The sequence below is a fragment of the Oxyura jamaicensis genome, chromosome 15 (assembly GCF_011077185.1).
Source record: "Oxyura jamaicensis isolate SHBP4307 breed ruddy duck chromosome 15, BPBGC_Ojam_1.0, whole genome shotgun sequence".
In the NCBI taxonomy this organism is placed as follows: domain Eukaryota; kingdom Metazoa; phylum Chordata; class Aves; order Anseriformes; family Anatidae; genus Oxyura; species Oxyura jamaicensis.
The window spans coordinates 8,714,262-8,740,025 of record NC_048907.1 but is presented as its reverse complement, the minus strand read 5'-3'; the positions used below and the strand labels follow the sequence as shown (position 1 = coordinate 8,740,025).

Genomic DNA, 25,764 nt, shown 5'->3' with positions numbered 1-25,764 from the left:
TTGTTCACAAACTGAGCCAGCAGCCCAGTCGCTGCAAAATAAGGACCAAGAGTTCTTGTGCAGCGCCTGAGCAGTGGGAAAGGATCAGCAGGTGCCATTCACACCAGTGAGTGTGGTTCATTCCTCATAGGAGGATGAAATATGTGTGTTCATTTGAGGTAAGCTGTGGCCTTTCATGCTGAAAAAAAAAAAAAAAAAAAAAAAAAAACTTTATCTGATAAGTCAAGTCCTCTAGATTATCTGTCCCCACAGGAATTCAGGGAGCCAATATGATTTTGAAAGACTTAAGAGTTAAAGAAATCAAATGAATTAAGAAGGATACCAACATACAAATCCTGGCCCTCCTAAATTACAAATGGTAACCTTGTCTTTCTCTGCTGACTCTCTCTGGGAGTCTCAGCACATAAGAAACTCTCATATACTAAGACACACAAATCCACATGAAATAGATTCTTTCATACTCCTTGTTGATCTCTCAAGATCTTGCAAAAGCAACTTGGTGAAACTTACTTATCAAGTGGTTTATCCCCTTTGGACCAAGAGTGGGGGCACCAGGTGGTATCCGTATCTCTGATCAACTGCCAAAAACCTCAAGTAGACCATGTCCCCTGAGGAAGAAGGCTGGCTTTAGAGACACCTGTAAGTACCTGTAAGACACCAGACACTGCAAATGCCGGACCTGGTCCTCTTCACACTTGGGTCATTGGATGTGTCGCCACTGGAGCAGGACCTCGTAACCTTTGTGTTATAGAATCATAGAATATCCCACGTTGGAAGGGACCCACAAGGATCATCAAGTCCAACTCCTTGCACTGCACAGGTCCACCCAAAAGTTCAGACCATGTGAGTAAGTGCACAGTCCAATCTCTTCTTAAATTCAGACAGGCTTGGTGCAGTAACTACTTCACTGGGGAGCCTGTTCCAGTGCGCAACCACCCTCTTGGTGAAGAACCTCCTCCTGACGTCTAGTCTAAACTTCCCCTGCCTCAGCTTAACCCCATTCCCGCGGGTCCTATCACTGGTGATTACAGAGAATAGGTCACCCGCCTCTCCACTGCCTCTCACGAGGAAGTTGTAGACCGCAATGAGGTCTCCCCTCAGCCTCCTCTTCTCCAGGCTGAACAGGCCCAGTGACCTCAGCTGCTCCTCATATGTTTTTCCCTCCAGGCCCTTCACCATCTTCGTTGCCCTCCTCTGGACACTCTCCAACAGTTTCATGTCCTTTTTGTCCTGTGGTGCCCAGAACTGCACACAGTGCTTGATGTGAGGCCGCACCAGCGCAGAGTAGAGCGGGACAATCACCTCCCTCGACCGACTAGCGATGCCGTGCTTGATGCACCCCAGGAAGCGGTTGGCCCTCCTGGCTGCCAGGGCACACTGCTGGCTCAAATTCAACTTGCTGTCAACCATGACCCCCAGATCCCTCTCTGCGGGGCTGCTCTCCAGTGTCTCGTTGCCCAGTCTGTATGTACAGCCAGGGTTGCCCCATCCCAGGTGCAGGACCCAGCACTTGCTTTTGTTAAACTTCATGTGGTTGGTGATTGCCCAGCTCTCCAATCTGTCCAGATCTCTCTCCAAGGCCTTTCCACCCTCATTTGAGTCCACAACTCCTCCAAGTTTGGTGTCATCGGCAAATTTGCTCAAAATGCCTTCTAGTTCTACATCCAAATCATTTATAAAAACATTGAAGAGGACTGGCCCTAAAATAGAGCCTTGTTGTTAACATGCAGGCAGAAGCATTGTAAAGGCTCTGTCCTCCCAACCCAAAAGAGCAGAAGATACAAGAGGTAAAGCAAATATAGCTGGGGCCAGGTGTTAGCTGCCCAATCCCAGTGAAGGTGGAAGAGAAAAAGCTCTGGACAGAACATGGTGCTTGGCCAGGAGGATGGGGAACACGGAACGCTAATGTAGCCAGGCCCCAGCACAACCTGAGGCAGGAACGGAGCGTGTTCCCTGCACAGTTCTCACCCCAAAACACTTTTTAGCTCTCCTAGTGAATCTGGATAAGTGGAGTAATTTCTGTGGCACGAGCTGTATTTGGGAAGCATGAGATTGCTTTGCAGAAGGCAAAATAGAGTTTCTCAGCGGCCATTCCAATTACTGGGGAAAGACTGTGCTGCTTTCAGAGGTCACCACCTGCCTTTCTTCCCACAACTCACATTTCCCTGCTCCATGCAGTATCTGTTTCCTCCTATTGTGGAAGAGAGAGTATTTTTTCTTCTTTTTCTTCTTTTCCTTTTAAAATACCTTTCAGCAAAAATGAAAAGCATTTTGAATGTCAGCAGGATCTGCTTAAACTCTTACAGTCTAAGCAGCAGTCTGTGCCAAGAAGAAATCTCGGGCACGAGGCATTTAAATGAAGGCTCGGTGCCACCTGGTGAGTCACAGTGGCACATCTAGATAGAGGGAGCAAGGTGCTGAGCATTCAGTCTGAGAACTGCCTGTAAGGCTCTGCATGGAGGCACCTTCGCAGCCCTTCCATCACAGCCGTACACCCCAGAAAGGAGGCAAGACCCACAGCACGCAGCCACCACTGACTCAGCTCTTCCCTGCAGAGTCCCTGGCTCAGCCCCAGGGAGGATCCGTGCAGACCATTTCCAGCCACCCTGGTGCATGCTGCACTAATCAGCAGGATGGAGAGGAGACATTCAGCCCCCTGCAAGGGAATTCTCTGCTCGTCACTGGTGATGCCTGGCTGCCAGTTGGCAGCTCCAGCAGCAAGAGGGAAAGCATGGGCTGAAACAGACTGGTTCAGCTGAGCAGCTGTGGGACCTGTGTTTATTCCTCCATATGCACTTGGCTGCTCTGCCATAGAAACCTCCCCATGGAGAGCCGGTTGTGAATGAATACGTGCCAAGGCACATCATAAGGTCCTGGCCTAGGAAGCCAACAGTGCCTTGGACCCACTCTAACGGGATGCAGCTAAGCTGCGGACAAACTATTGCAGGGCATCCAGCCGATCCCTGGCAGCTCCCGGCTGCAGTGGCAAGGGGAGCACAGCAGTGTGCATCCAGCCCCAGCATGGGGAAATGCCCTGCACAGCCCTGCAGAGGAGATGTATGCTCGGGGAGCAGGACGGGCCGCCCCAAATCCAAAGGAAGCTGCTTTCATAAAAGCTGAGTTCACAAACCAGAGAGGATAATGCAACCCAAACGAGCCTTTCCTTGCACAGGAAGAGGAAGCTCAGGGCTCTCAAAGGGGATTAAAAGAAGGAGCTGCTGGTACAGGTCTCCTCACTGATACCCAGAGGGACCAGCTCTGTTCTGCTGCTAAATCCGGGGATGCCTTGCAGTGAGCCTCTGTCTCCTGCTAGGTAGCACAGCAGGAGGTGGATCCCTGTCATACCGAATACTCTCCTGAGCACTGTACTTGCTGTGGCAGGGCTGTAACCTCATCTCCTCCAAGCAGCACACACCTTGCTATCCAGACTCACACATCAGACCAAGGTCCATCCCTTGCAGTTTCCCAGCCTCCGTCTCTCTGCACGTAAGATACGAATGGCCAGCCTGAGGGGAGACGTGTGTTCTGCAGCAGGGAGGAGGCTGCAGTGGAGCAGAGCAGTGTCACAGCCCTTTCCTCAGCCCAACCTCCCACAAGATAATCAGTCTCACAAAAGATCTCAGGGTGAAACATGTAAGCGCACCCTTCAAAAGAAGCCTTCCAGAAGGAGAGGTCACCAGGTGCAAAGCCATGCCACACCTCCCACCATCTTATCTTTTCCAGGCTGTAAAAAATACCCCTAGAGAACTCTCCTCCTCCTGGGCTTGTTCAGTCCCTTTTCAGATCCACAGTCACACAATAGCACTGCAAAAGGTAGCAAACTCCCACTGATTGTGCTGACAGCCAGCAGCTTCCTACCTGGCACAGCGCCCTCCTGCCAGCTCCCAGGGCCAAGGGAGATGCCCACCTGCAGTGTCCAGGCCAAAAATGCTGGTGAGCACTGTCAGCAGCACCGGTAGGAGGCCAGCAGTGCCAGGCAGCAGAGGGAAAAAGGGACAGGTCAAAGCCTTTCAGTGACTCAAACAGAAATGCACTTGCTCCTTCCTTTCCTAGCTGGCCAACAGCTTCCTCACTCCTCTGTCCTTTGTTTTACACCAGCTCTGACCACAAAACACAGGGTAATTACCTCCGCATGCTCCAGGTAGCAGGATGCTTAGCAGAGAGGCCACCACAAGCCTCCTGCCTTCCCATGGCTCCATCCAAATAACTGTTAATTGTTTTGTTGAGGTAAGGATGCATTTCACACACTTCAGAACCTGTCAAGGCCTTTCCCGCCCTCACCACCAAAGCTCTTTTTTCAACCTGTAATTTGCTCAGATAAGTGCCTGGACAATAAAGGAATTTGCACTGCTTGGGGAAGACTGACAGGCTCCTTAGTGAACAGTTGCTGACAATGTTGCCAAAATTTAAATTGTTTCCTCTTACAAAAGCAAGCAAAAGAGCATTCAACATTTGCCTGTAGAGGCAATTCTGTCTACCACCAGACCACATGCAGGTCATATCGTGGAGGAGGAAACATGTCTCAGAACAACCTCTTATCAGTACAGTATCTTGACAGTGCAGCAGGTATCAGGGCCTTCAAGAGCAGCTGGCAGAAAGCCCAGCTACCCAGGCTTGGAGCAGTTGGGGACAGTTATCAGTGGACAAGAGAATCTGTTTTGCAGTTTACTGGCATCAGACAAGGGCTCTTGAAATAGATGCAATAGCTGGTTTAAAGCTGCCAAGAGGTAGTTCACAACACAAAATAGACCGGAACAATCTTAGCTGAGGCCAGCGCTCCAGGAAGCCATGGCTGTATCTTGATCTACTTTGAGACATTAAGTTCTTGATTATGAATCTCTTCTGCTCCCCTCCAACACGATAGCATTCCAGTTCAGTGATGCTGATATGAAACCAGAACAGCCACAAAATATGAAAACCACACAGTGTCCTCCCCAGGAGAAGAGTGAAGAGGATACTCAGCTTTTCTTCCACGTGCATTTACTCTTTTTCCCAAAGCCTGGCACTCCCCCCACTGCATCCAAACTGGCCTCAAAAGCAAGTGAACCACAAAAACATTGACATATCTTGCTACAGCATCAGGCTTATTCAGCTTGCACGCAGGCGTGTCACAGGGGTGGGGAATAGATTCTTTACCGCTTACTGATCAGACTGTTTCTGCACTTTTTCATGAGGATTATTCCTCCCCATCCATTTTTGAGGCAATATGCCTTAAGTTGGATACAATGATGGGAAGCATTTGGAAAGTTATCTAACAGCTACATGGACCTTGCTCAACCTGAGTAACCCCCCTGAAACACATGGAGTCTCATCAAGTGCAAAGATGGTCACAGAAAACTGGAAAAAGGCATTTCCCCAGACCAGCAGCTGCTCTTAGGTCTCTACATCAGACCTCTGAGCAGAGCTTTGTCCTTGCTCCCCTTAAGCCATTTGGTTTGTGAAGCAAAGTTCATCTAAAGATGTGTATCTTTATTTGAACTCCGTTGCAACAGAATGACCTTTTACTCTGGAGAAACTGACCAAGAACTGAAGAGGTTCACCTCACAGAGGTAATCCCAGCACCAGCTGGCTGATGCTCAGCTCAGGGACACTGACTGGAACTAGCAGACACAGCTAGAGTGGCCTGCAAGTCCACCAGAAAAAGAAAATAAAATTAAAAAAATCCCCTCCCTGGGATTTTCAGGCTTAGATGGGCATTATGTTTGAGGCAGCATGTCTGCCTCTGGATAGGTACACCAGTACTTCAGCAGCCTCACAGGGCTCCACCACGCACACCAAAACCATTGCAGTCTAAGGAAATGCTCCCTCTGTATCCCAACACAATACAGTTGTTGGAACAAAACCGCTCATTTTACCAACAGTTTTTTGTGTTTTTTCGTTTTTTGAGAAACTGCAGTTGAAAGACAGTGAAATGGAGGACACCAAAGGCACAACGTGGCCATGCAAACAGATGCTGAGCGGCCCAAGGTCTCCAACATCCAGAAGCCCTCCCCCGGGTCTCAGCCCTGGAGGCCCACCCCTCAGCCCAGGGCCCCCAAGGGCAGCCCCCACCTCCTCACCGCTAACAGGGGGAGACAAAAGGAGAGATTAGCCCTTTTGTCACCTCCTGAACTGAAAGGTCAGGAGCAGAAGAGGCGGCAACATCTCCTGTGCGCTTTTGCATTGCTAATGCCTGTGGCAGTATTAGTTGGATGAGATGCCTCTAAATCGGCAGTGCTCACTGACCCTTCAAGCGTGGCCTGTTTCAGACGATCGTAACAGACTCCCTTGTGGTAACACACAGAAGGACTTCTTCAATACATCAAGAAGGTAAGCTTACCTGCCATTCCCTAGGCAGAAATGAAGCCAGGCCAGATAAGCGCACTCCTAGGCACACACCTCAGCCGCCCCACAAGAGAGGAGACGGGCAAGGCTTTGCTTGCCTGGGCTCTCGAGCCGGGCATTCACTCGCCGGCACGGCTCTTCCTCCGGGAACAGCAGGATGCCGCCAGGGGTCACCCCTGTAACCTATTTTTGACTTATTTCCATCTTGCTCTGCACTGGGCATCCGTACAGAGGTGCTGGCAGCAGGGCTGCAGGGGCCGCTGTGAGGAGAAGCCGGGCTGCCCTGCCCGCGCACGGCCGGTTCCGGAAGGTTCCAGAGCGGCCTCCCCTCAGGGCTCAGCCGAGCCCCTCAGCCTCTGGGAAACAGCAATAAGAAAGGGCAAACCGCCCGGCGGAGCCCCTCAGTGCCTCTGGGAAATCGCAGTAAGAAAGGGCAAAATGCCACAACGCAAGAAGGAACAGGGTGGTGTTGGTTAGGGGGCTGTTTGCAGGGACAGCCAGGCTGTAAAGGGGGACTGGGGATCAGACTGCCAAAGTGAATTGGGGCTGCTGTTAGCATTATCCCCCATGTAACCCTTAGCATGGGTGTCCAACAACATTAGCTTCAGCATTAAGATAGTGATAGGATCATGTCTGAAGAAGAGGTGATTGAAGCACCCTCTGAAAGCGAGGCTCTGAGGTGAGGCGAGGGCTGCTACCAGAGCCCTCCCCACACGCAGACTCTAGCCAGAGGCTTCGACATGTCCCGTAATACAAATCTCAGCCTAAGGTTAGGATTAAACTTCATGTATTTGGAGGCAAATGCTGACATGAAAAACCTCTAATGAGTTCCCTAGAGCTTCATCCACATATTCCATGTCAAATTTGGCTCAGTAGCTAGACAAAATGTTGCAGCAAAAAGACAAAACATAGACAGCACATTCCTAACAAATACCCAGAGAAAAGGTGAAAACAACAGTTCCTCTTTGTGCATTCAATGCTGCTCTTCCCAAGACAGCACTCCCCACTGCTGCATCCAAACTCTCCTCAAAAGCAAGAGGTGACCAAGGCTGCAGCCAAAACGATGCCCTCCTCTCTGGCTCTGGAGGTGTCTCTGATGTGCAGTTTTATATGGTGATCTTCGATGACTGAGATTTGGGGGGAAAATAAATAAATAAATAAATAAATAAATGCTGTGGAGCTATTCTACAGACATGAAGAAAGCTTGTTCAGTCATGAAGCAAAAAAAAAAAAAAAAAACCAGCAACACCTTTTTTGTTATAGAAGAGTAAAAGCCTCCACACTTCAGTTCTGTCTCAGCTGGATGATGCATCAGGGGATAAAAAAGAATTATTCCCCCTGCAGTATGTTTCAGATTTTAGAGGACTGTAAAGATATCAATAAGCAACCTAAAATGCCACCACATGGGTCTTTCAACAGGAATTATGGGCCTAAATCTTGTCTTCAAACCCTGGTCTGAACCTCTTGGTGGCTTGGTCTCTATCTCCCCTTGTGAAATGCAAGGTGACAATTAAAAAAAAAAAAAAAAAGAATAACGACAAACAAGCAAACAAACAAACAAAAAACAATGAAAGCCTGTGGGCAGTCAGGCACTTTCCAGCATGGAGCCATGAATAAGCCAAATGGCCAGTTCCACATTGCACATCCAGGCATTCCTATTACCTTCCACTTGCATCACCAGCCCAGTGCTGTTGATATTCCATCTAAGTGCTGTGTTCTGCTCCCAGTTAACACTTTAGGCACTACGGAGAAAATTGTGAGAAGTTTTGCCTCACAACAAGCAGTGGTTTGCTCTGGAGCAGATGTACTAGCACCTTTCCAAGGAGCTGGAAATAGGGTGAACCCCCAATCAGACAACAAATTTTTATGCCTCCAAGCAAGAGAAAATGAAGAACAAATTAAATGCTCGCTGCAAACAATAATAGTGTTTTTCTGCCATTCTTTTCATTTCTCTCAGCATAACTACACATCTTCTTTGCCAGGGCTTCAACATTCTCCCCTGAATTAATGATGCTGGAAAACCTCCACTTTTCAGACTCCTATTTGACAGTCTCTGCTCAGCAGCAGAGGACTGCACAATGCTTGCTTATGCAATGTCTGGCCCTGTGCCAGGAATAATAGCCTGTCTACTAGGAACAACCAACCAACCAACTCACACACAAAACCAAAATACTTTTCTCATTAAATGTCTAAATGAGGTGGAGTAAAAACATCACAAACCTGCTGGCTATAGCATACGCTAGCATCAGTCTCTACACTGCATTAAATAATCCCATACCCTAGTCTTCAAGGAACTGCTAGAATGAATAAAAGAGAATTGAACTTCCCTATTCATTACCTCCAAACTACTCTTGACATTATGAAGAACTATTATTACAGGACCAGGCAACACCAGGACACCTAAAGCAGTTAAAATGCAACTTGATCTGGCTAGATACTTGCAGACAAGCGCAGTTCTGGCAGCTTTAGGCACTAGCATGCTGTAATCATATGGTAGCTCTTCTATCCACAGGCAAAATCTGTCCCTGAGCAGATTAGGAAGTGGGGAAAAATATCCTTTTACTTGCAAAGTAATCTAAACCACACTGCCCATACCAGCATTTGTTTCAAGGCAATTCTAGACCATGCTTTAAACATGGTTTATCTATATTTCCTCCTATAGAAACATTGAAAGGACAGCAGTCCCATAAAGTTATCATTATCTAATCTGAAAGAAGGACCAGCCCTTATTGTCTGAAATCAGATTAACTGCAAAAAGGTGCAAGTCCAGATTTTAATTTTTGCCTTTGTGAGCATGGAAACATCCAAGAACTCTGGGAGAATTCTTCTCCATTTTAACTCATGGCTGAGAAATGAGCAACCAAATCACTGACACTTGTTTGTAGACCTCAGATGTCCACCTTTTGCTACATCACCATATCATTTCTCCACTGGGATGTGAACCTTCCATCTTTGTTCACATCACAATGGCAAAAGGAGATAGGACTTTTCTAGTTTAAATGAAAGCTCGCTCTGAAGCTTTAAGTAGCTATGAGATAGAGACCATACAGTGACCCTGACTACCAGCATCAGAAATTCACGTCTTCTACTCCACTCCGTCCTTCTAGAAGATATTTTCTGCAAGAAATGGGAGATTGAGGAGCCACATCCCTTAACTTCTGGCTTTCACTGGCAGACAGAAGAGATTAAGAGACTGCTGCATCTCCCACAATTTTGAGAGTTGGTATAAACCAAGTTTTAATACCCTGGAGAGTGGGGGGTTTGCAATGTGGCCTGTAGTTAGTCTCAGAGAAGAGATACCATAGCTTGCCACTTACCTCATCTATACAGCATCCATTCCCAGCCTCCTTCATAACACGATACCCCCCAGACTGATATTTCACAGGGTATCCTCAGAAAATGAATTGAAGTATAGCTTTAGGATGGAAGTTAGACACCCCTGATGAGCAGAACTATACCTGTAAGGGATGAAAGCACCTGCTTCGTGAGGAAAAGTCCCACAGTTCTGCACAAAGCAGTTTTTTCAAGTGATACCTTCTCCAGCCATTTAACTATTCTTTACTATTATTATTGTCTCCTCTCTGGTTTTGTATCAGAGCACAACCTGTTTTTTTTTCACTCAGGAAGACCAGGTGAATTTCTACCTGCACTTCTCCATACATCATTTTGCATGGCTGCAGCATAGTTCATGCTGTCCCCCATAATGTCCCCCATTAGTTCAAAGGCATCTACACTGATTATATCAAACACATAAATTCATGTTAAAGCTTCAGGTCAGTAACAGTCCCTTTCTGTTGAAACAGGGAACTACAGTAAGCTCTGAACCCACTGAATGGGAAGAGGCTTATAAGCACATACACAAAGCAATGAAAAAAAAAGTGAGAAAAAGAAATGCTATCTGGGACAAAGAAAAAGGCATCTATCCTTATCTGACACCTTATCTATCCATAGCATCCTCTGTCTCAGAGAAATAGATCATGTACATTGCTAAGCTACAGGAATCTGTAATGCCTACCTATATGTGAAATGTGTTTATTTGATTCGTGTCAGTATGGAACAATGCTAGGGCCGCATGATGAAATATAAGCTCCTATTTAAGAAAAACAGAGTGATTAGTGTACATAGTTCTTGTATCATGCAAAGGAACGATCCAGCAATTTGTGTAAATAGAGGGTTTGAAGGGCGAACATTGAGACTCTAGTCTGGGAGATAAGAGGACCAAGGAGTTTCTTTTAGGAAACTGCAGACTTTTGCATGGGACGCTGCGCAAGCCTCTGATAACCAGCAAAGAGATCCACCAAATAAGGAGAAAGGGGGAGTTGAAGGACGACCAAAGGACAAAGCCTGGGAGGAAGACTACGAGCCTTCAGCACAAGAGACCCCCAGAAAGACCACCAGAGACTGATACGCATGCGTCCAGAGAGGGTTTGGATTCCGGGAACTAATTATAATAACTCTGCCTTTTCTAGGAATAGCGATAAATATGTATTAGTCTAGGAGCATAAAAATCAACCACCTGATGTAACAGGTGTGCGTCCTGGTAGAGCAGAGACTCCCGGTGCACCCAGCGCTGTTTGCTTGCCTCTATTCCCTTAATAAATCACAAAAATCCTATTTGGGACTTAATCATTTATCACATATAATTGCACATGCCCAATTAGCCAAGGGTGGGACACACACAGCACCAAGATGGAATAACCTGGTTGCCTATGAAACCAGCACTCGGGGAATGCTGAAGAGGAAGGATGTATTTTCATATGTGTATTTTAATGCTGGAGTTTGTAATAGCATTATGCTAATGGATTTTATACCAGAAGTCACATTTCTTGCATTTTTCCCTTCCAGAGGGTTCTGGTTTGATGTATTTCATTCGCTTACCTACAGAGCCATCTAGCGGAGGAGACGACATTTGTTAGAATTCAATTTATCCCACTGTAAGTTAAGGATAATACACAGGATCTTCAGCACAACCTGCAACAAACTAGCATTATCAGTTGGTCTAGTCAAATTTTAAGCAACTAATAAGATATTGCTAAGTGATCTTTGTCTTGACTTTCATTCCTACAATTACAAAACTTCAAACTTTTCAACACTAATTCCCGGTATGTTTCTTTCTGCAGAGGGTGAACATTTCATCCTAGACTCAGCCTCAACTGAATTCACAGTGCAAAGCTTTTTGCTCATGCAAAATCCAGTATTTTCTTCAAAGCTGATGCGGATCAGAGCGGTTAGATGTTTTAGGCACATCTTAAAAGCTAAGGCAATACTAGTTGGAATAAAAAAGTTCCTTTGCAGTGTTCAGTGAACACCTACAAAAATAAAGGGTGATAAACATCAAGCGGGGTATAAACTTCTTAAAGCTGATAGAACAAACCCTGTTACTTGGTTGTCCCTCTGCCCTCGCTGCTGCTGAATGCCACACCAACTGTTTCAGGGAAGAGAAAGGCTCTGAATGGAGAGAACAGAAGCTTGGCACTGCATAGGAAGGAGGAACAAGAACTTCTAAAAATAATAGAAAACGTAAGGCAATCATCATTAGTTGAAATAATCCACAACAAATATGTTACTGTGAGGCAGCTCTAATTTAAGTAAATTACATTTATCAGTTGTGTTCTTTAGGGTTCCCCTGGGTGTTTCAAAACCTTTGCCATTCCAGTGGTTCTCTGTGGTCAAAAATGGTGCCATTTCTCCCTGCCCTCTGCAAACGTTGTGTCCTTCAGAAAAGGGCTACATGCTATTTAAGAGCCAGAGGGAAATAGTGAGAGACAAAGCCAGTGGGACAGATTTGCAGTCTTGCCAAAACACTGAATCTCTTCCAAAAAATACTTTTAGTCAAGTTCCCCATCTGTGGCTTGCTTCCTTTTCCACTTATTAATAATTTTTGGAGGCTTTAAAAAAAAAAAAATAAAAAAAAATAAAGCTTTGAAGGCTGGGAAGTACTTGATAGTTGCTTTAAGAAAATTAAAAAATGCACTAAGCCTCACTATTAGTTTCCCCTAGAGACTGCAGGGAGACCCACTAGAAGCCAGATCCAAAAGGGTTCCAGCAAACTGATTTCTCTTTGTTCAAACTGTGTGCACACTTCTTGTATCACCTGCTCCTAAACAAGGTAACAGTAAGCTCCTTTGGCAGTCACCCTACGTTAGCCACTGCCAGGACAACACCCATTTCAAAGCAGAACAGCTTGACATCCTTCAACACCACACCCCACCCCATACTAGGTTGTATTCATAGCAGATTTCCCACAAGAAAGTGTTCAACATCACTACAAAATTCCTTTAGGTACTCACTTTAAGATGGAAATTCTGTAATTCTTTGAAATACTGTCTTTGGGAAAGCATTACTGCTATATGAGCATGGCTCATGTGCCATGTTTGGAAGCATTTTTGTGAAAACTGTCTTGTCTTTCAGTCAGGTTCCTCAATCTAGGCATAAGAAGGCAAAGTTTTTTATACATCAATCTCAAACACATCACAAACTTTTCACAGATGTTTCTAATGTAAATATTTAGGATCATCACTAACGAGAAAAAAAAATAGCAGGGGTTTTCTCGTGATCTGCAATCAAACGCTGCTTTATTTACAGACAATTCAACAACCGAATACATTAGTTCAACTTTCATGTCTGCACACAAGGGAGAGTCTTTACACATCACAGGAGAAGAGCAAGACTAGATAGCTTCTTATACATGTAAGGACTGATTATTGATTGTATGCAAGTATGCAGTTAGGTACAGGCATGTTCAATTTAAGTATCTCAACCATTACTGTCGGTAAGAACTGCCATGCCATACTTTTAGCAGAATAAAGCTACAACTAAATTTGGCTTCCTACAATTGAGCTGGTGATCAATGTGACCAAGTATAGATTTTTAAAAACAAAAGCTAAAGTTTTGCTCAAAAGATTAGCCTTTTTAACAGATAACCATCCTTAGGACTTTCCCCATACACCTTTCAGATGCACAAAACACTTCAAATTAATCCTTGACAATGATTTTTTTCATTTTTTTTTTCTTTTTTTCTGTCTTTTCTTCCCAGGCAAGAGGAAAAACAAGTGAACTATTATCAGGGTTAGAATCAAATCTTTCACCTCGGGCAAGCAGGCTCAAGACTCAGGCTAGAAGAGCCTGTCTACCAAATACTAAAGTTGGGTGTTTCTAGTGAAAAGTTTTCCCCGTGTCCCAAGAGAAAAATACAAAATACAAGAGTATAAGCCCAATGTACAGCTCTGAAGACAGAGCTGTATCTATTGTAGATCCATGTAAAGCAAAAGAACACTGCTTTGCTTCCCAGGAAGCTGCCTCCATTTGGCTGTATGTTCCATAAATGCAGACGCTAACACAACTTCAAAACATTCAAAAATTCTTCATCAAGAATAGCTTCTAATTCTTTAGAGAGTGAATAACAACAGGATTAAACAAGAAAAAGGAAGCAAGATGATCTTTAAAACTCGATGCATTACACAAAAGTACAAAGAAGTCAAATCTAGATATCAAGTCTGCTGTTTCCCAAACAATACGCTTTTAAGGTCAAAATCAACCTAAAATGTATTTGCCACCTACAGAAACAAACCAGAACTCTAATGTGCCCAAGAGGAGTCCTGCCATATAAGAGCAGACAAGTTCTTCTCAGAAATATTTATTAAACAAAACCGATAGCAACCCACATGTAGTACAGTTAATACCCCCAATAAAAAAAGCACGTTGGACAAGGCCAAAATTATCTTCGTTTCTGGAAGATGTTGCCACGGCCCATACCACGACCTCTTCCTCTTGCAGCCACTGAAGAAAGAGAACACCAGGGATGACATGAATTTGATATAACTGCATATTTATCTCAAAAACTGACAAAAACAAAAATAAGTAACTCTCAAAGTCTCTTGCTTAGAAGCATGGAAGCTAAACCATCCTATTCAGGTTAAGTTCAAAATGTGATGTAGTAAGCAAAAGTTTCTTGTGTAAGGAAACATAACCAATAGTTACAGTCTTACTATTTATAACATGCAATGTGCATGAAGAGCAATGAAAGATTAACACACTTTGTGTCCTTCTAACCTGACAGACAAAGTTTGTAGCCAATGAGATTTAAGACCCCATACTCTTCCTAGGATTTGCAACAGAACTCGCTATGTTTCAGCAGATGTTACTCCCACACCCGTCCTTACTGCATTTGCTAGAGTTAAACAAGGACTTCAGAGCTCATGACGATTAGCAAGTCTTGTAACTAGACTGCACATGAGAAAGGTACTAATGAGGATGAAACGCTAATAATTATTGTTTCCCAATAATTTAAGTATCATCTTACTATTTGATTATTTTTTCCCCTAAAAAGTTTAACAACACCTGAATCCTTCCTCAAGTAGTCCAAACAACTGGCAGTTGCCTTCACTGGAAAACCAAAGCTGAAATTTTATATCAAGTCTCTATTTAACAAAGACTACTTACCATACCTGAACTATTGCAACATCAATATTGTGCATGGGACAGTTTGAGTCTTAACTCTCACAGTAAGATGAAGCAACAACTGTGCAAGAAATAGTCATTCAGCTTCTTACAGCTTATACCTCCTTGGTGATAGAGATCAAAGCTGCCCTGTTCCTCTACAGCAAAATGGAGAGAGGATCGGGAGGACAGACACAAAATCAGTAACAGACTGTACCCACCCTGAGCTTTGAGAATAGCTGCTTTTCCTCGCCCAGCTCCAGAACCCTGGTTTTTATTCTTCATGCTCTTCAGCATAGGAGCGTTCTTCAACATATCCGGTAAAATTAGAAACCGTATCTTGCTGCCTCTGATGTACACCTGCTCAAGCTGTGCCACTCGCCCATCTCTGTACGTCACTGTTATGTTGGACATCTGGAAAATAAAGATCAGTGTTCACAGAGGCCTTTAGCACAGTCTTGGGCTCCCACTATTCTTGCCCGCAGAATATACAGCCAGGATTCAAGTACCAAAATCAAAGACTTTCCAAGCATGCTGCCTTCTCAACCAGTGTGGCAACACAAGACATCCAGGGTCATTTAAATATACTCTTAAACATGCCACTATTCAAGTGGAACCAGACTTTTTACCTTCTCCACTGTTTGAGTACAAAACAAAGCTAATAAAACTTATTTTCTCATATTGTTTTTAATAAACATTTGCTAGCTGTAACTACTACAGAAGCATTTTTATTTCAACCAATATTTGCATAAAGCCAATCAAAATTAAGCCTCCCGGGATGCCTTAAGGCACGTGCATTAAAAACAGCTCCAATAGCACACTAAATAAAAAACTTCCGCAGAAAAGATGTTCACAGAACAAAACTTTAGTAACTCTGATACCACTGACAGGAATTCCCAATCGTGCTCTTAAAACCAGAAAGAATAATCTTTGTCCTGCTGGCATGCTCAGTAATCCCAAATTACTGCAGTAAGGGCATCAGTAGCACGGTTTTACTTACCCTAAGACTAAAACCAAGGGGTCTTCAAATCAAGCTGTCAATCTGCTACAGACAATTGCTTCCAAGCCCAGGTCAACCTTCCTGCCCTCCGTCCTTCTACACCACGTACCTGACAATTCATGTTGTCCTCGGCTTCAATAAGCTTCCCTCGGTACACTTCTCCTGTGTTGGTCTCGCATGTCACAATGTGGCCTTCTGCCTCGTGCAGCACTTTGATCGGCACTCCGATCGACATGCTTGCGGTGCTGTGGCTCTACACCTGCGACAAGGGGGGGAAAAAAAAAGTCAAAATAACGGAAATAACGTGCAAGTTGCTTTATAATGCTCTGTGTAACAGGCTTTCCCTACAGGAGGCGATTTTCTCTCTTGCCCCATATGCGTGTATCGATAAACCTTCTCCACAGAGATGCCAGTAGGAGGCAAGGGCTGAAAGCCAGCGCCAACCCCACGCCCTCCTCCCACTTCTGGCGCAGGGAAACAAACCGGGGAATAGCGGACACCCGCCCTGCAGGCCGCTGCCCCGGCCGCCTCCAGGACCGGTCCGGGAACGGCCCCAGCCCCGGCCCCCCCCTCGGCCCCAAGGCCCCAAGGCCCCGGCCCCACCGCCGCCTCAGCCGGGCCCGTCCCGCGCGCACCGTAATGGCTCCGCCACCTTCCCGCCGTGCAGCGCAGCCCGGAAGCGGAAAGCTTCCAGCCCCGGCCCTTCCCGCCGCCCCACCGCCAAAGCCGCCCGGGGCCCGCCGCGCCCCGGCAGGACGGTTCCGTGCCCCGTCCCCCTCCCCGTCCCCGGGGCGCGGCGGGCGGGAGGAGCCGGGCGGGCGGCGGGGCATGGCCGGGCCGCTCCCCCGCGGCGGGCAGTGAGCGGGCGGCAGGGCCCGGCGCCGCCATGAGGAGCCCGCGGGGGGCCGGGGGGGAGCCGCCGCCGCCGCCAGGTCAGTGCCGGCCCCGCCCGCGGCCCTGGGAGGCGGCTGGGGGGGGTCGGGGGGAGGCCGGGGAAGGCTGGAGGAGGGGGGGGAGCTGGAGGCTGCCGCCGCCTCCCGGGGCACCCGGCACGAAATCGGTCTTTGGACTCGTCTCAGGCTCGGGGTAGCAATAACAACACGGGGTGCCGAGAGAAAGGACGAAATAGTCGCGGGTCCGGGTTCCAGCGGGGTTATTGCTGTCTTCAGGAGGCTGCGTTAGAAGCACCGTAATGCAGAGCACTCGGGAAGCACTCAGCGTACGGGGGCTGTGCCGCCGGCTTTCCAAGCCGTGATTGAACAGTGGCAGAACTGCGGAGAAATGAAGTCCAGGCTATGGGGATTGGCTTGTCCCTACAGCAGGCTGTGACCGCGTTGGGGAGCGGTATAAAACTACATCTAGCGTTATCCATAGCGTTTATAAATAAAGCTACATTTACGCTATACCACTACAACTAGCATTATCCGTAGCGTTTTATAAATAAAGCTACGTTAAAACTGCCAGCCCACACTGAATGTGTTTTATCCCAATCCTGAAACACAGTTGACCTGACCCTGTATTAACAGAGGTTTTCAGGGGTCTTTTCCAGATCAAAGGTTAGGTTATTTGGAGAAACCTTTTATGATTAACTTACTTGGCTTAACTTTGAAGTAGCAATAACAGCCAAAAACACTTAGAGCCCATCAAGTTGTAAGGGTGTTTCTGAAACTGAAACCACCACAGTGCCACCTCTAAAGGAAGTACAAGGGATGTTATTACTATGTCTATTCCAGGACTTTCTGACTGTGGTGTTCCTTGTCCCTCTTCCTTTGTTGTTACTGAGGGAGTTAATAAAGAAGGCCAGCTGCTGTCATTTGTGAGTTAACCTAAAATTACTCTTTTAAATTATAGTCCTTGAGGAAAAATACATCTAGAAAAGGCTCATAAGAAATCAGAGTCTAGAGATCTTGGGTGTGTCTGTTTTCTTCCCAGCTGGTTTAAGACCTTTTGAGGCATGGAAATATGCTCAGATGCATGAGAAAGGATGAGTATCTATGCCTTACCTAGTATTGTTTAGGAGGTGTTACAGCTTCAGATTAGGGGCTGGGGGGTATGTTGCCCCACCAAAAATGGAAGCGAAACTTCCAAGAGTGTGGACCATATAGCAGGTGATCCAGGTGTGTAACAGTAAAGGAGTATTGTGGTATGCCAAATGCTCAATTATACAGAAATAGCTTAATTATACAGAAACGGCAAATTAATAAAAGAACCTGCCAATCAGATAAAGTAAAAAAAAAAAAAATCCACCACCACCCACTCCCAAGTTTCTCCCGCTACAGAATGCTGAGGTACAGAAAAGCGTTCCTGTATGGGTTGATGCCTTTTGCGTTTTGCTCACAACGGGGTGTTTTCACTGCAGTTGAATGTGTCCAGCTGAAAGTGCCCATCATCCAGCAGCTGTACCACTGGGACTGTGGGCTGGCCTGCTCCAGGATGGTGCTCCAGTAAGTCACTGGTTTTGGTGGAAGGGGTGGGAAATCCCATCCCATGGGAGAGGGGGATCAGGAAGGAACATCCAGGGAGAAGGGGCATGCTGAAGCAGCTGTGAGTTTGACTGAATCTTACAAGAGCACATATTCTTGGGTGCCCTTGGAGAATTACTGCTGCCAGGGCCTAGCACAGCCCTCCAGGAGAAGCAAGGGAAAACAGAAGCTAAGACAGACTTATGACCTTTTGAGTAATTATTTTGATTGATTGAAAATAATCCATTCAGCACTGAGTCTAAGAACATTGCAGGTTGGCATGCTTAAGCTGGTAAAAAGTTATCCCTCTTTCCTGTTGTTATAATTCAGGTTTGGTATTTACCACAGCAGATCATGTAATTCCTTTCTGTATTTTCAAGCAACGGGTAGGTTTATCCCAATTTGTGAGTATATACTGCTTGGTCCTGCTGAGCCCCAGATCTGGGGGATGAACAGTTTTGTTCCAGGAGTAGTTTCAACTTCAAAACAATGCACTGTATTGCCCTCTTTTTTTTATTTTTTTTTTTATTTTTTATTTTTCAAACCAGTAGCTGTTCTGCTGAACTCCTCTTTCCTTCCACAGAGGAACATGAGCTTAGGTGCAGGAGAAATACCTATTTAGATGTCCACTTAGTAGATATGAAGCAGAAGATTTTCATTTCTCTCCATCCCTTCTACCAAGACGTTAGTCCGTGTGCTGGTAATTTCCCATCTTGACTACTGTAACCTCTGCCTCTTCATTCCCTTTGCCACACCAGTCTGCCCAAAACTCAGCCTTTAAGATTAATCTTCTCACCCCGTAGATCTGACCTTGTTTACCCTGCTTCCTCAATTCCAGTATTATTTTTTTTTGCATTTGATTCCATTTGTTTTGACTTCTGGAACTCTTCATTACTGCCCCTCTCCATCCCTTTGCAACATCCTAAACTTTCTCAAGACCATCTCCCCTTTATTGCCTTTTCTGTCATCAGTACCTAAGATGAGCTTCCTTTGAGTATTTACCAACTTCCTTTGCAGTTCCTCCTTTTGAAATCCATCTATTTCGTGAAGCAAGTTTTAGTCTTTAACACTCCTCTCTGTGTTTGCTCTATTAAGATTGTATATACAGATTGTAAGCCCTTCAGGACAGAGTTCTGTACTTGCTCAGTACAGCATCCCGTATGCTTCTAGTGCTATAAAGCAGTTGAGATACTGGTACTTTTCTAATAAAAAGTCATCAATAAATCCAGTTAAATATTCCCTATTCCCTTCCCTTAAATTTGTGGCTCATTTGTGGGATGTTTTTTGGTTATTTCTTAGCCAAGCCCATTGTTTCAGTTTTTCCTTCCTGTGATGTGGAAGCTTGGGCTACAGCACACACTTTGCTTCTCCTAAGATCTGTGCTTCCCTTCCCCTGCCTTTACTAACCCCATAGGTACCTGAATCACTTGGACAATGACGAATTTCAGAAAGCCATCCAAGAGCTCCAGTTAACAAAGAGTATCTGGACTATTGACCTGGCCTACCTAATGCGGCACTTCGGTGTTAAGCATAAATTTTGCACCCAGACACTTGGAGTGGACAAGGGCTACAAAAATCAGGTTAGTATTCTTAGCTACTTGGAAAACAGCAGGCAGTTTTAAAAGGGATTGCTGTGCGTCATGCTAGAAAAGCTCTGCTGTGTTACTGATGGTTAACTGTAGTTCCTGTAAACAAGGTTTGTCTGTTGCCCAAACGGGTATGAATCAGTTCCAAAGGCAAGGCTAGATACCATCCCATGTATTTCATATCTTTGGTCCCATTATATGAATTTTTTTTAAAGTTTTTGTGTAGTGTTCTTGAAAGGTTCCAGACTATTCAACAGCCTTGGAGACTGAAGCCCCCTAGCTCTCTTCAGAACAGGTACAGCCCGGGCAGTGGGCTGTACCTGTGAGCTTCCACGCTTTCCCTGCCCCCATGCCTCAGCCCTGGCCTGGAGGAACCACCTCTAGAGGCCAGTTTAGCCTCCATGTCCATGGAGAGCTTCCTCAAGGTTGCTACCAAGGGGACCAATGAACACATATAGAAGCAATGGCTTTTCCGATGCAGCCTCGTGCCCAGTAGAAACCAGACAGACTTCTTTCATGTTGGCAGATGAATAGCTACTGCTTGGAAATTGCGACAGTAACTGACCAGGAATGAAACTGATAATTTAAAGCAGGAATTCTTATTACTAGTGAACTAAGGGAGAGCTCTTATCCCATAGCCAGATCTCCAACTTACACAGGCCCTTGCTAGCAGACATTGTAAATGGTGGATTACCTAAGGTGATCATCATTCCAGTTCATAAATTCTGTTATCTCCAGTCATTTTATAGGAAGCACTTTGACACAGAAGAGAATCGAGTGAATCAGCTCTTTGCACAAGCCAAAGCCTGCAAGGTGCTGGTGGAGAAGTGGTAAGCTTACTGTTCTCTCTTTGCTCTTTGGAGATTGGGGGCTTCGTGCCTTTTTTTTAAGTCACTGAGCTAAACTTGTGAAAGACAGGCTGAAATCAGACCCACAGCCTTTTTGGTGAATTAGTCTTTTTACTTCATATCTCAAAAGAGTGGATGCAAAGAGTTAATGAAATTCGAGGAACAATAGTCCTGACAGAGTGATTAGCAAATGTTGACAGAAGTTGGCTATTATATTTTGAATTTGATTTTCCATTAAGATTATCCAAGTAGGGAATGCCTACAGAGCTTTAATTGGCCATTGTTAAGTACCATTATCATTTGAATTAAGGAGAATGCTTTGTGGACACACAGCCCATTGTTCCTACAGCTATGCAAAGATTATAGGTCTCTGTTCCTAGATAGAAGCACAAAGAGAAAGCTGGCATGTGAGCCTTTGCTAATGGGAGGATAAAATAAAGAACCTCAATGAAAGAATTGTAAACCCAGGAAAAGAGGAAAAACTGTAGAATTGTTTAACAACCTATAACTGACAATGATGTTTGTTACTCATGGGAAATAACTAATCCATGTTCAGCTTGAGTTGCATCCCCTTCTATAGCGAAGCTGGTTTCGATCTCTGTCAAAGTGGGGTAAGTGATTAGGAATGAGAAAATAAAAGAGGGTACCGGGCAGCCACAACATTATATAAATGCTGCAATGCAACTTTCATTTAACAGAATTGTTAAGTGTCCTTTTTAACATATACAGAGTCTGTATGGCACCACCTATTTAACTAGAGCTGTGTCAAGAGAGAAGGGACAGTCAGCCCATCTTGGTTCAGAAATCGTCAGATCGCGTCCTTGATCAAGGCAGGGACAGAATGCATGTGTACCTGTGCAGTGCTGAGCTTGGGGCACCAAAGAGGAGAAGCAACACTGGGAAAGATTTAAAAAGAACAAGTTCAGTCAGGTATGACACACAGCCCTACATCTGAAACACATCCAAGGGATGAGTTCTAATGTATATGGAATACACCATCTGCCTCAGTGAAGGACAGCTTTTAACAGATGAGATTATAGGTTATGTTTGGTTAATACTTGCTTTCTGTAAGAGGTACAATAGAAGTACAGCCTCAAAAGAATCAGGTAGTCCAAACTTGCAACTGGGAGATGCATATTCCTGTGTGAAAGAGGCAAAGTAGGGCACGCATTAAGTTGCTTAGCGATTACATGATCTTCAGCTGCTCAGTCAATGAAGATTTGGTGCTTCGGAGTTAAGCTTTTCTAAGAGCAGGATAGAACATTTCACTTGTGATTTTCCCACAACAAAAGTCTCTTAAATTACGGAGTAAGTTGCCAACTTCTTTAATACTCTTCTCCCAGGCACCCAATACATTCTGAGATTACATCTATGTTATTGCAGAATCCAGTGCTGTTGCTCTGCACTTCAGGAGCTGCAGTGAGATCAAAAGACCGTGAATAGCACAGTTTTTTTCAGGCTTTGTAGCAAAGCCTGGAGGGTCTAGCTTCGCTGAATGCCAGTCTCTTTCCTAAACTTGTAAATAAACACGTTTTTTTTTTTTCCTACAGCACAGTAACTGTTCAAGACATCCAAAAACACCTGTCCCAAGGTCATGTAGCCATCGTCCTAGTGAATGCAGTCCTGCTGTTGTGTGATCTTTGCTCAAGTCCTGTCAAATATTGCTGCTTCCTCCCCATTGGACAGAAGTGCTTCTGCAGGAATCCTGACTACCAGGGCCATTTCATTGTGTTGTGTGGCTACAACAAAGCCTCAGGGAGTATTTACTACAACAACCCTGCCTATGCTGACCGTGAGTACCCTGCTCCTTTTGGGTGGATTCTCAGCCACCTCGTTACTTAACACATCCATAACACAGAGCCATAGCTGGAGTTCCCCTATTAGTGTGCACGTATTTCAAGCATAACTAACCAATTTGTCAGAAAGAGGTGTGCTACATGCACAAAGTTATTGCTGCATTCTGTGTGGTGATTTGAGTCATTGAGATACACATTCTAGCAACTTGTTTGGCTTCAACATGGGCTAGTGAGAGATGCCGCTCTGTACCTATGTGCAGAGTATAGCAAGATGACCACTTTGAGACCTATTTACAGCATTACTTCAGTGAGCCCTGCCCTGGAGATGAGAAGATCTACTTGAGCAAGTAAAGCTGTAACACAAGCAACAATAGATCTACTCTATATACAGTACTTTTCTTTGTAGATGCTGCTAGACCCAGAATAGGAGCCTTTCATAGGCGTCTTCTGAGTTTTTACTATCATTTTATTCCTCCTTTACAGGAACATGCTGCACCAGCATCAGTAACTTTGAGGAAGCCAGGACAAGTTACGGCACAGATGAGGATATTCTGTTCATCTACACAGACAGCTGACATCCACACCCGATACTTCTGGTCCTTTCTGGTGCAGCCTGCATGGCGGTTGGCTGCTTGTCTCAGGACACCCCCTGCAGAGACCTTGCTCCTGAATTGCAGTGGGATCTTAAACAAGGGAGGCTTTATAGACATTGATAGGACTATGTTGCAATGCTGTCTTTACCTTTTTATTCCCAATGAAATATCTGATTTTACAACATATGTCACACATTTTGCTCATTTCTAACACTGCACAGTTGACAGCAGTTTTAAAATACAGGCCCTAAGCCTCTTCACTTTAAGCTTATTTTCAAATTAAACACATGAGAAAAAAAGCACCAAATGTATGAACTTTAACACTTGGTAATACATGCATAGGTTTAAGTAAACAAAACCAGAAAAAAATAGAAAATACCTGTCTCTCTCTTTCAACGCAGCAAGGATCTGCACCCTAAGTCTAGGGATCTGAGGTTCAGCAGGGTATTGTGAAAGGAAGAAATACTAACCAACCACTTTCAAATAATGTAAATGCTGTTTGGCTCATCAGTATTGTAGGAATTAAATATTTACTCTAGAAAATTTTCCATGTACAAAATTCACCTCACAGTTTCAGTATTTATGTCACTGGATTAAGTTTTGAATTGCAGTTATTGGGATTGATCCCTTGCACTACAAACTGCATCTCTTTTGGCTAAATATTTTCAGATGACTGCCCAGAACTCTGTATTACCCCAGAAGTTTAAAGACTTTTTTGGACATGGGAGTCTTTGTGGCTCTTTGCAAAAAAACCTCTGAGCATTGTGACATCCATACATGCCAGATTCTGATGCACCCAATCTAAATATAAACTTATTAAGCAGATACAGAAAATATTCATTCACACACTAATGGTATATATTTTTAGATTTTAACTGATGAGAGACTGGATTGCAACTGAAATGCTGAATCATACTTTGAGCCAAAGTTTGCTATTGGTATTAATTTATTGACCTTCTAAGAGTTGAAATCAATTAAGAAAATGGGGAATACAAACTTCTCTTTGCTACAGTAAAAAAGACAGAAATTCTAGTTATTCTTATACTGTAGGTGTATTTGGATTAAGTTGAAGTTTTGTTCAGACATTCTGAAGTGAAATTGTTAGCAGCCCATTCGTAATCCTTTCATGTATTACCTGAGTTTATTTACTTTGCTGAAGAGCACTGTAAAAGTGTCAGAAAGAGCCACCTACTTAAGATTTGTTCATCACAATTGCTTACAAGTCTTGGATCTCCAGTCCTGTCTATATTAAAATGGGTAGAAGAAAATGTTAGTACTCACATAAATACTGATAAACTCACGCTGATAAAACTTTGTTTTGCACTTAAGACAGAGATCCCACACCTTTGGCATGGTTTTAGGAGAAGAACTGTCCAAGTTCTGGAACTGTGTGGAACAATTAAAGGACATTGTTACTGAGTGGTAGAAATAATAAATAGGAACCTACTTTCAGCATGATAAAAAAAAATCTAAGAAAATATATCTTTTATCAGTTGCTGACTTCCTGTAAGACATGGAAAACATTACATTAAGCAAACATAGTAGAATCAAGAGTGCTCCTGTGCACAGAGGCTGAAAAATAATTGCAGATATAAAATGCAGTAGCCTTTGAAAAGTTCTGAACAGAATTACGTGACAAGAAACTTTGTGCATCTGATTTTGCATAGCAGTGGTGAAGTTGGAATACATTCTGGCAGTTATATATGCAAAATAAATAAAAATCAGGATGTGATTTGTGAGTAGTATAGACAAATACATTAGTAGAAACCCAGAAAAGTGACCAGAGTACGAAACCTACAGTAGATAATGCCTTATGACTGCTCCAAAATAAATCACCAGAAGGCTACTGCTCTGGGAAATGTTCTGTCCAAGTCCAAATTAATAATGTTTGATTTAGACAGATGGTATTAGCTATGTTACTAATTAACAGATACGTAAGTTACAGATTGATAAGAGCACTTAGTTTCTTAACCTAGGCATTTTCCATTAGGTAGTTCATTCTGTAGCATTGAACTGCCACAGGATTTATTTTTTTAGAGCAGGATTGGTTAGCTAATTAAAAATTCTTAAAAAGACTTGAAAATTTGCCTCCACATGTGAATCTTGAGCTTGTACATAAAACATGGTCTTAAGGGCATGCTAAGTGGTCTGAAATGTACAGTTGGGGTGTAACAATAAATGCTTGGTACCCAGGGTTCAAATAGTTAACAGAATCGAAAGATAAAAAACCAAAGCTGTTTAAGTTAATAAAGAGAAAACAGGAGTCCCACCCATTGCAACAGGAACTCTTATGGCCAAATGGAATAGTTATGAGAGATGAAAACACAAGAAAGAAGCAGAACCTAAGTCAAAACAAGACTAAATGATGCAAATTCAGGTTAAAAAGAAGCTCACTGGCCAAGTACTTAGAACATCTGCATTTTCTGAAACATTGTTTTCCATGATGTCCATCACAGTATGCATTCTGAAAATGTGTAATCACTTTGTTTCCTTTATGATGTCCACAGCAAAGGAAGGGGTATTTTACATGCAGGGATTTTATACATAAATATATTTTTATTTGTAATTAAGCCATTCTCAATAAAGGTTTAAAGTCATGGATAACCCTGTAGCATAATGTAGCAGCTGCATTTATTAACTGATTTATTATGAAAAATGTTGGAAAGTCTTTGGCTGACGTGTTATATACTTAACTGGAAATGGCACAGCTGAAACC

General features: G+C 44.2%; 2 protein-coding genes across 2 annotated transcripts; one reads left to right on the top strand and one right to left on the bottom strand.

The window, feature by feature from the left end:
- Positions 1 to 12,869: 12,869 nt before the first annotated feature.
- SNRPD3 (small nuclear ribonucleoprotein D3 polypeptide) lies at positions 12,870 to 16,536 on the bottom strand. Its single transcript, XM_035341099.1, has 4 exons — positions 16,399 to 16,536; positions 15,873 to 16,022; positions 14,985 to 15,177; positions 12,870 to 14,103 (listed from the first exon to the last, which is right to left on the bottom strand). The coding sequence occupies exons 2-4, from the start codon at positions 15,996 to 15,998 to the stop codon at positions 14,042 to 14,044; spliced, it is 381 nt and encodes a 126-aa protein (XP_035196990.1). The 5' UTR covers positions 15,999 to 16,022; positions 16,399 to 16,536; the 3' UTR covers positions 12,870 to 14,041.
- On the top strand, positions 16,404 to 25,652 carry GUCD1 (guanylyl cyclase domain containing 1; the record flags this gene model as incomplete). The annotated part of the gene is made up of 6 exons (XM_035340903.1): positions 16,404 to 16,695; positions 18,123 to 18,207; positions 19,640 to 19,805; positions 20,550 to 20,641; positions 22,210 to 22,451; positions 22,939 to 25,652. Coding segments are annotated over 6 exons (969 nt in total), but the record flags the coding sequence as incomplete, so codon positions are not given.
- Positions 25,653 to 25,764: the final 112 nt, after the last annotated feature.

Bases quoted from the DNA above. Each gene is read 5' to 3' on its own strand.
- SNRPD3 (XM_035341099.1), bottom strand. From the start codon at position 15,998: ATGTCGATCGGAGTGCCGATCAAAGTGCTGCACGAGGCAGAAGGCCAC. The intron at 15,178-15,872 runs GTACGTGGTGTA...TTTATTTTCCAG, and splicing joins AGGACAACATGAATTGTCAG to ATGTCCAACATAACAGTGAC. The intron at 14,104-14,984 runs GTGGGTACAGTC...CTCTTTCTTCAG, and splicing joins AGCTATTCTCAAAGCTCAGG to TGGCTGCAAGAGGAAGAGGT.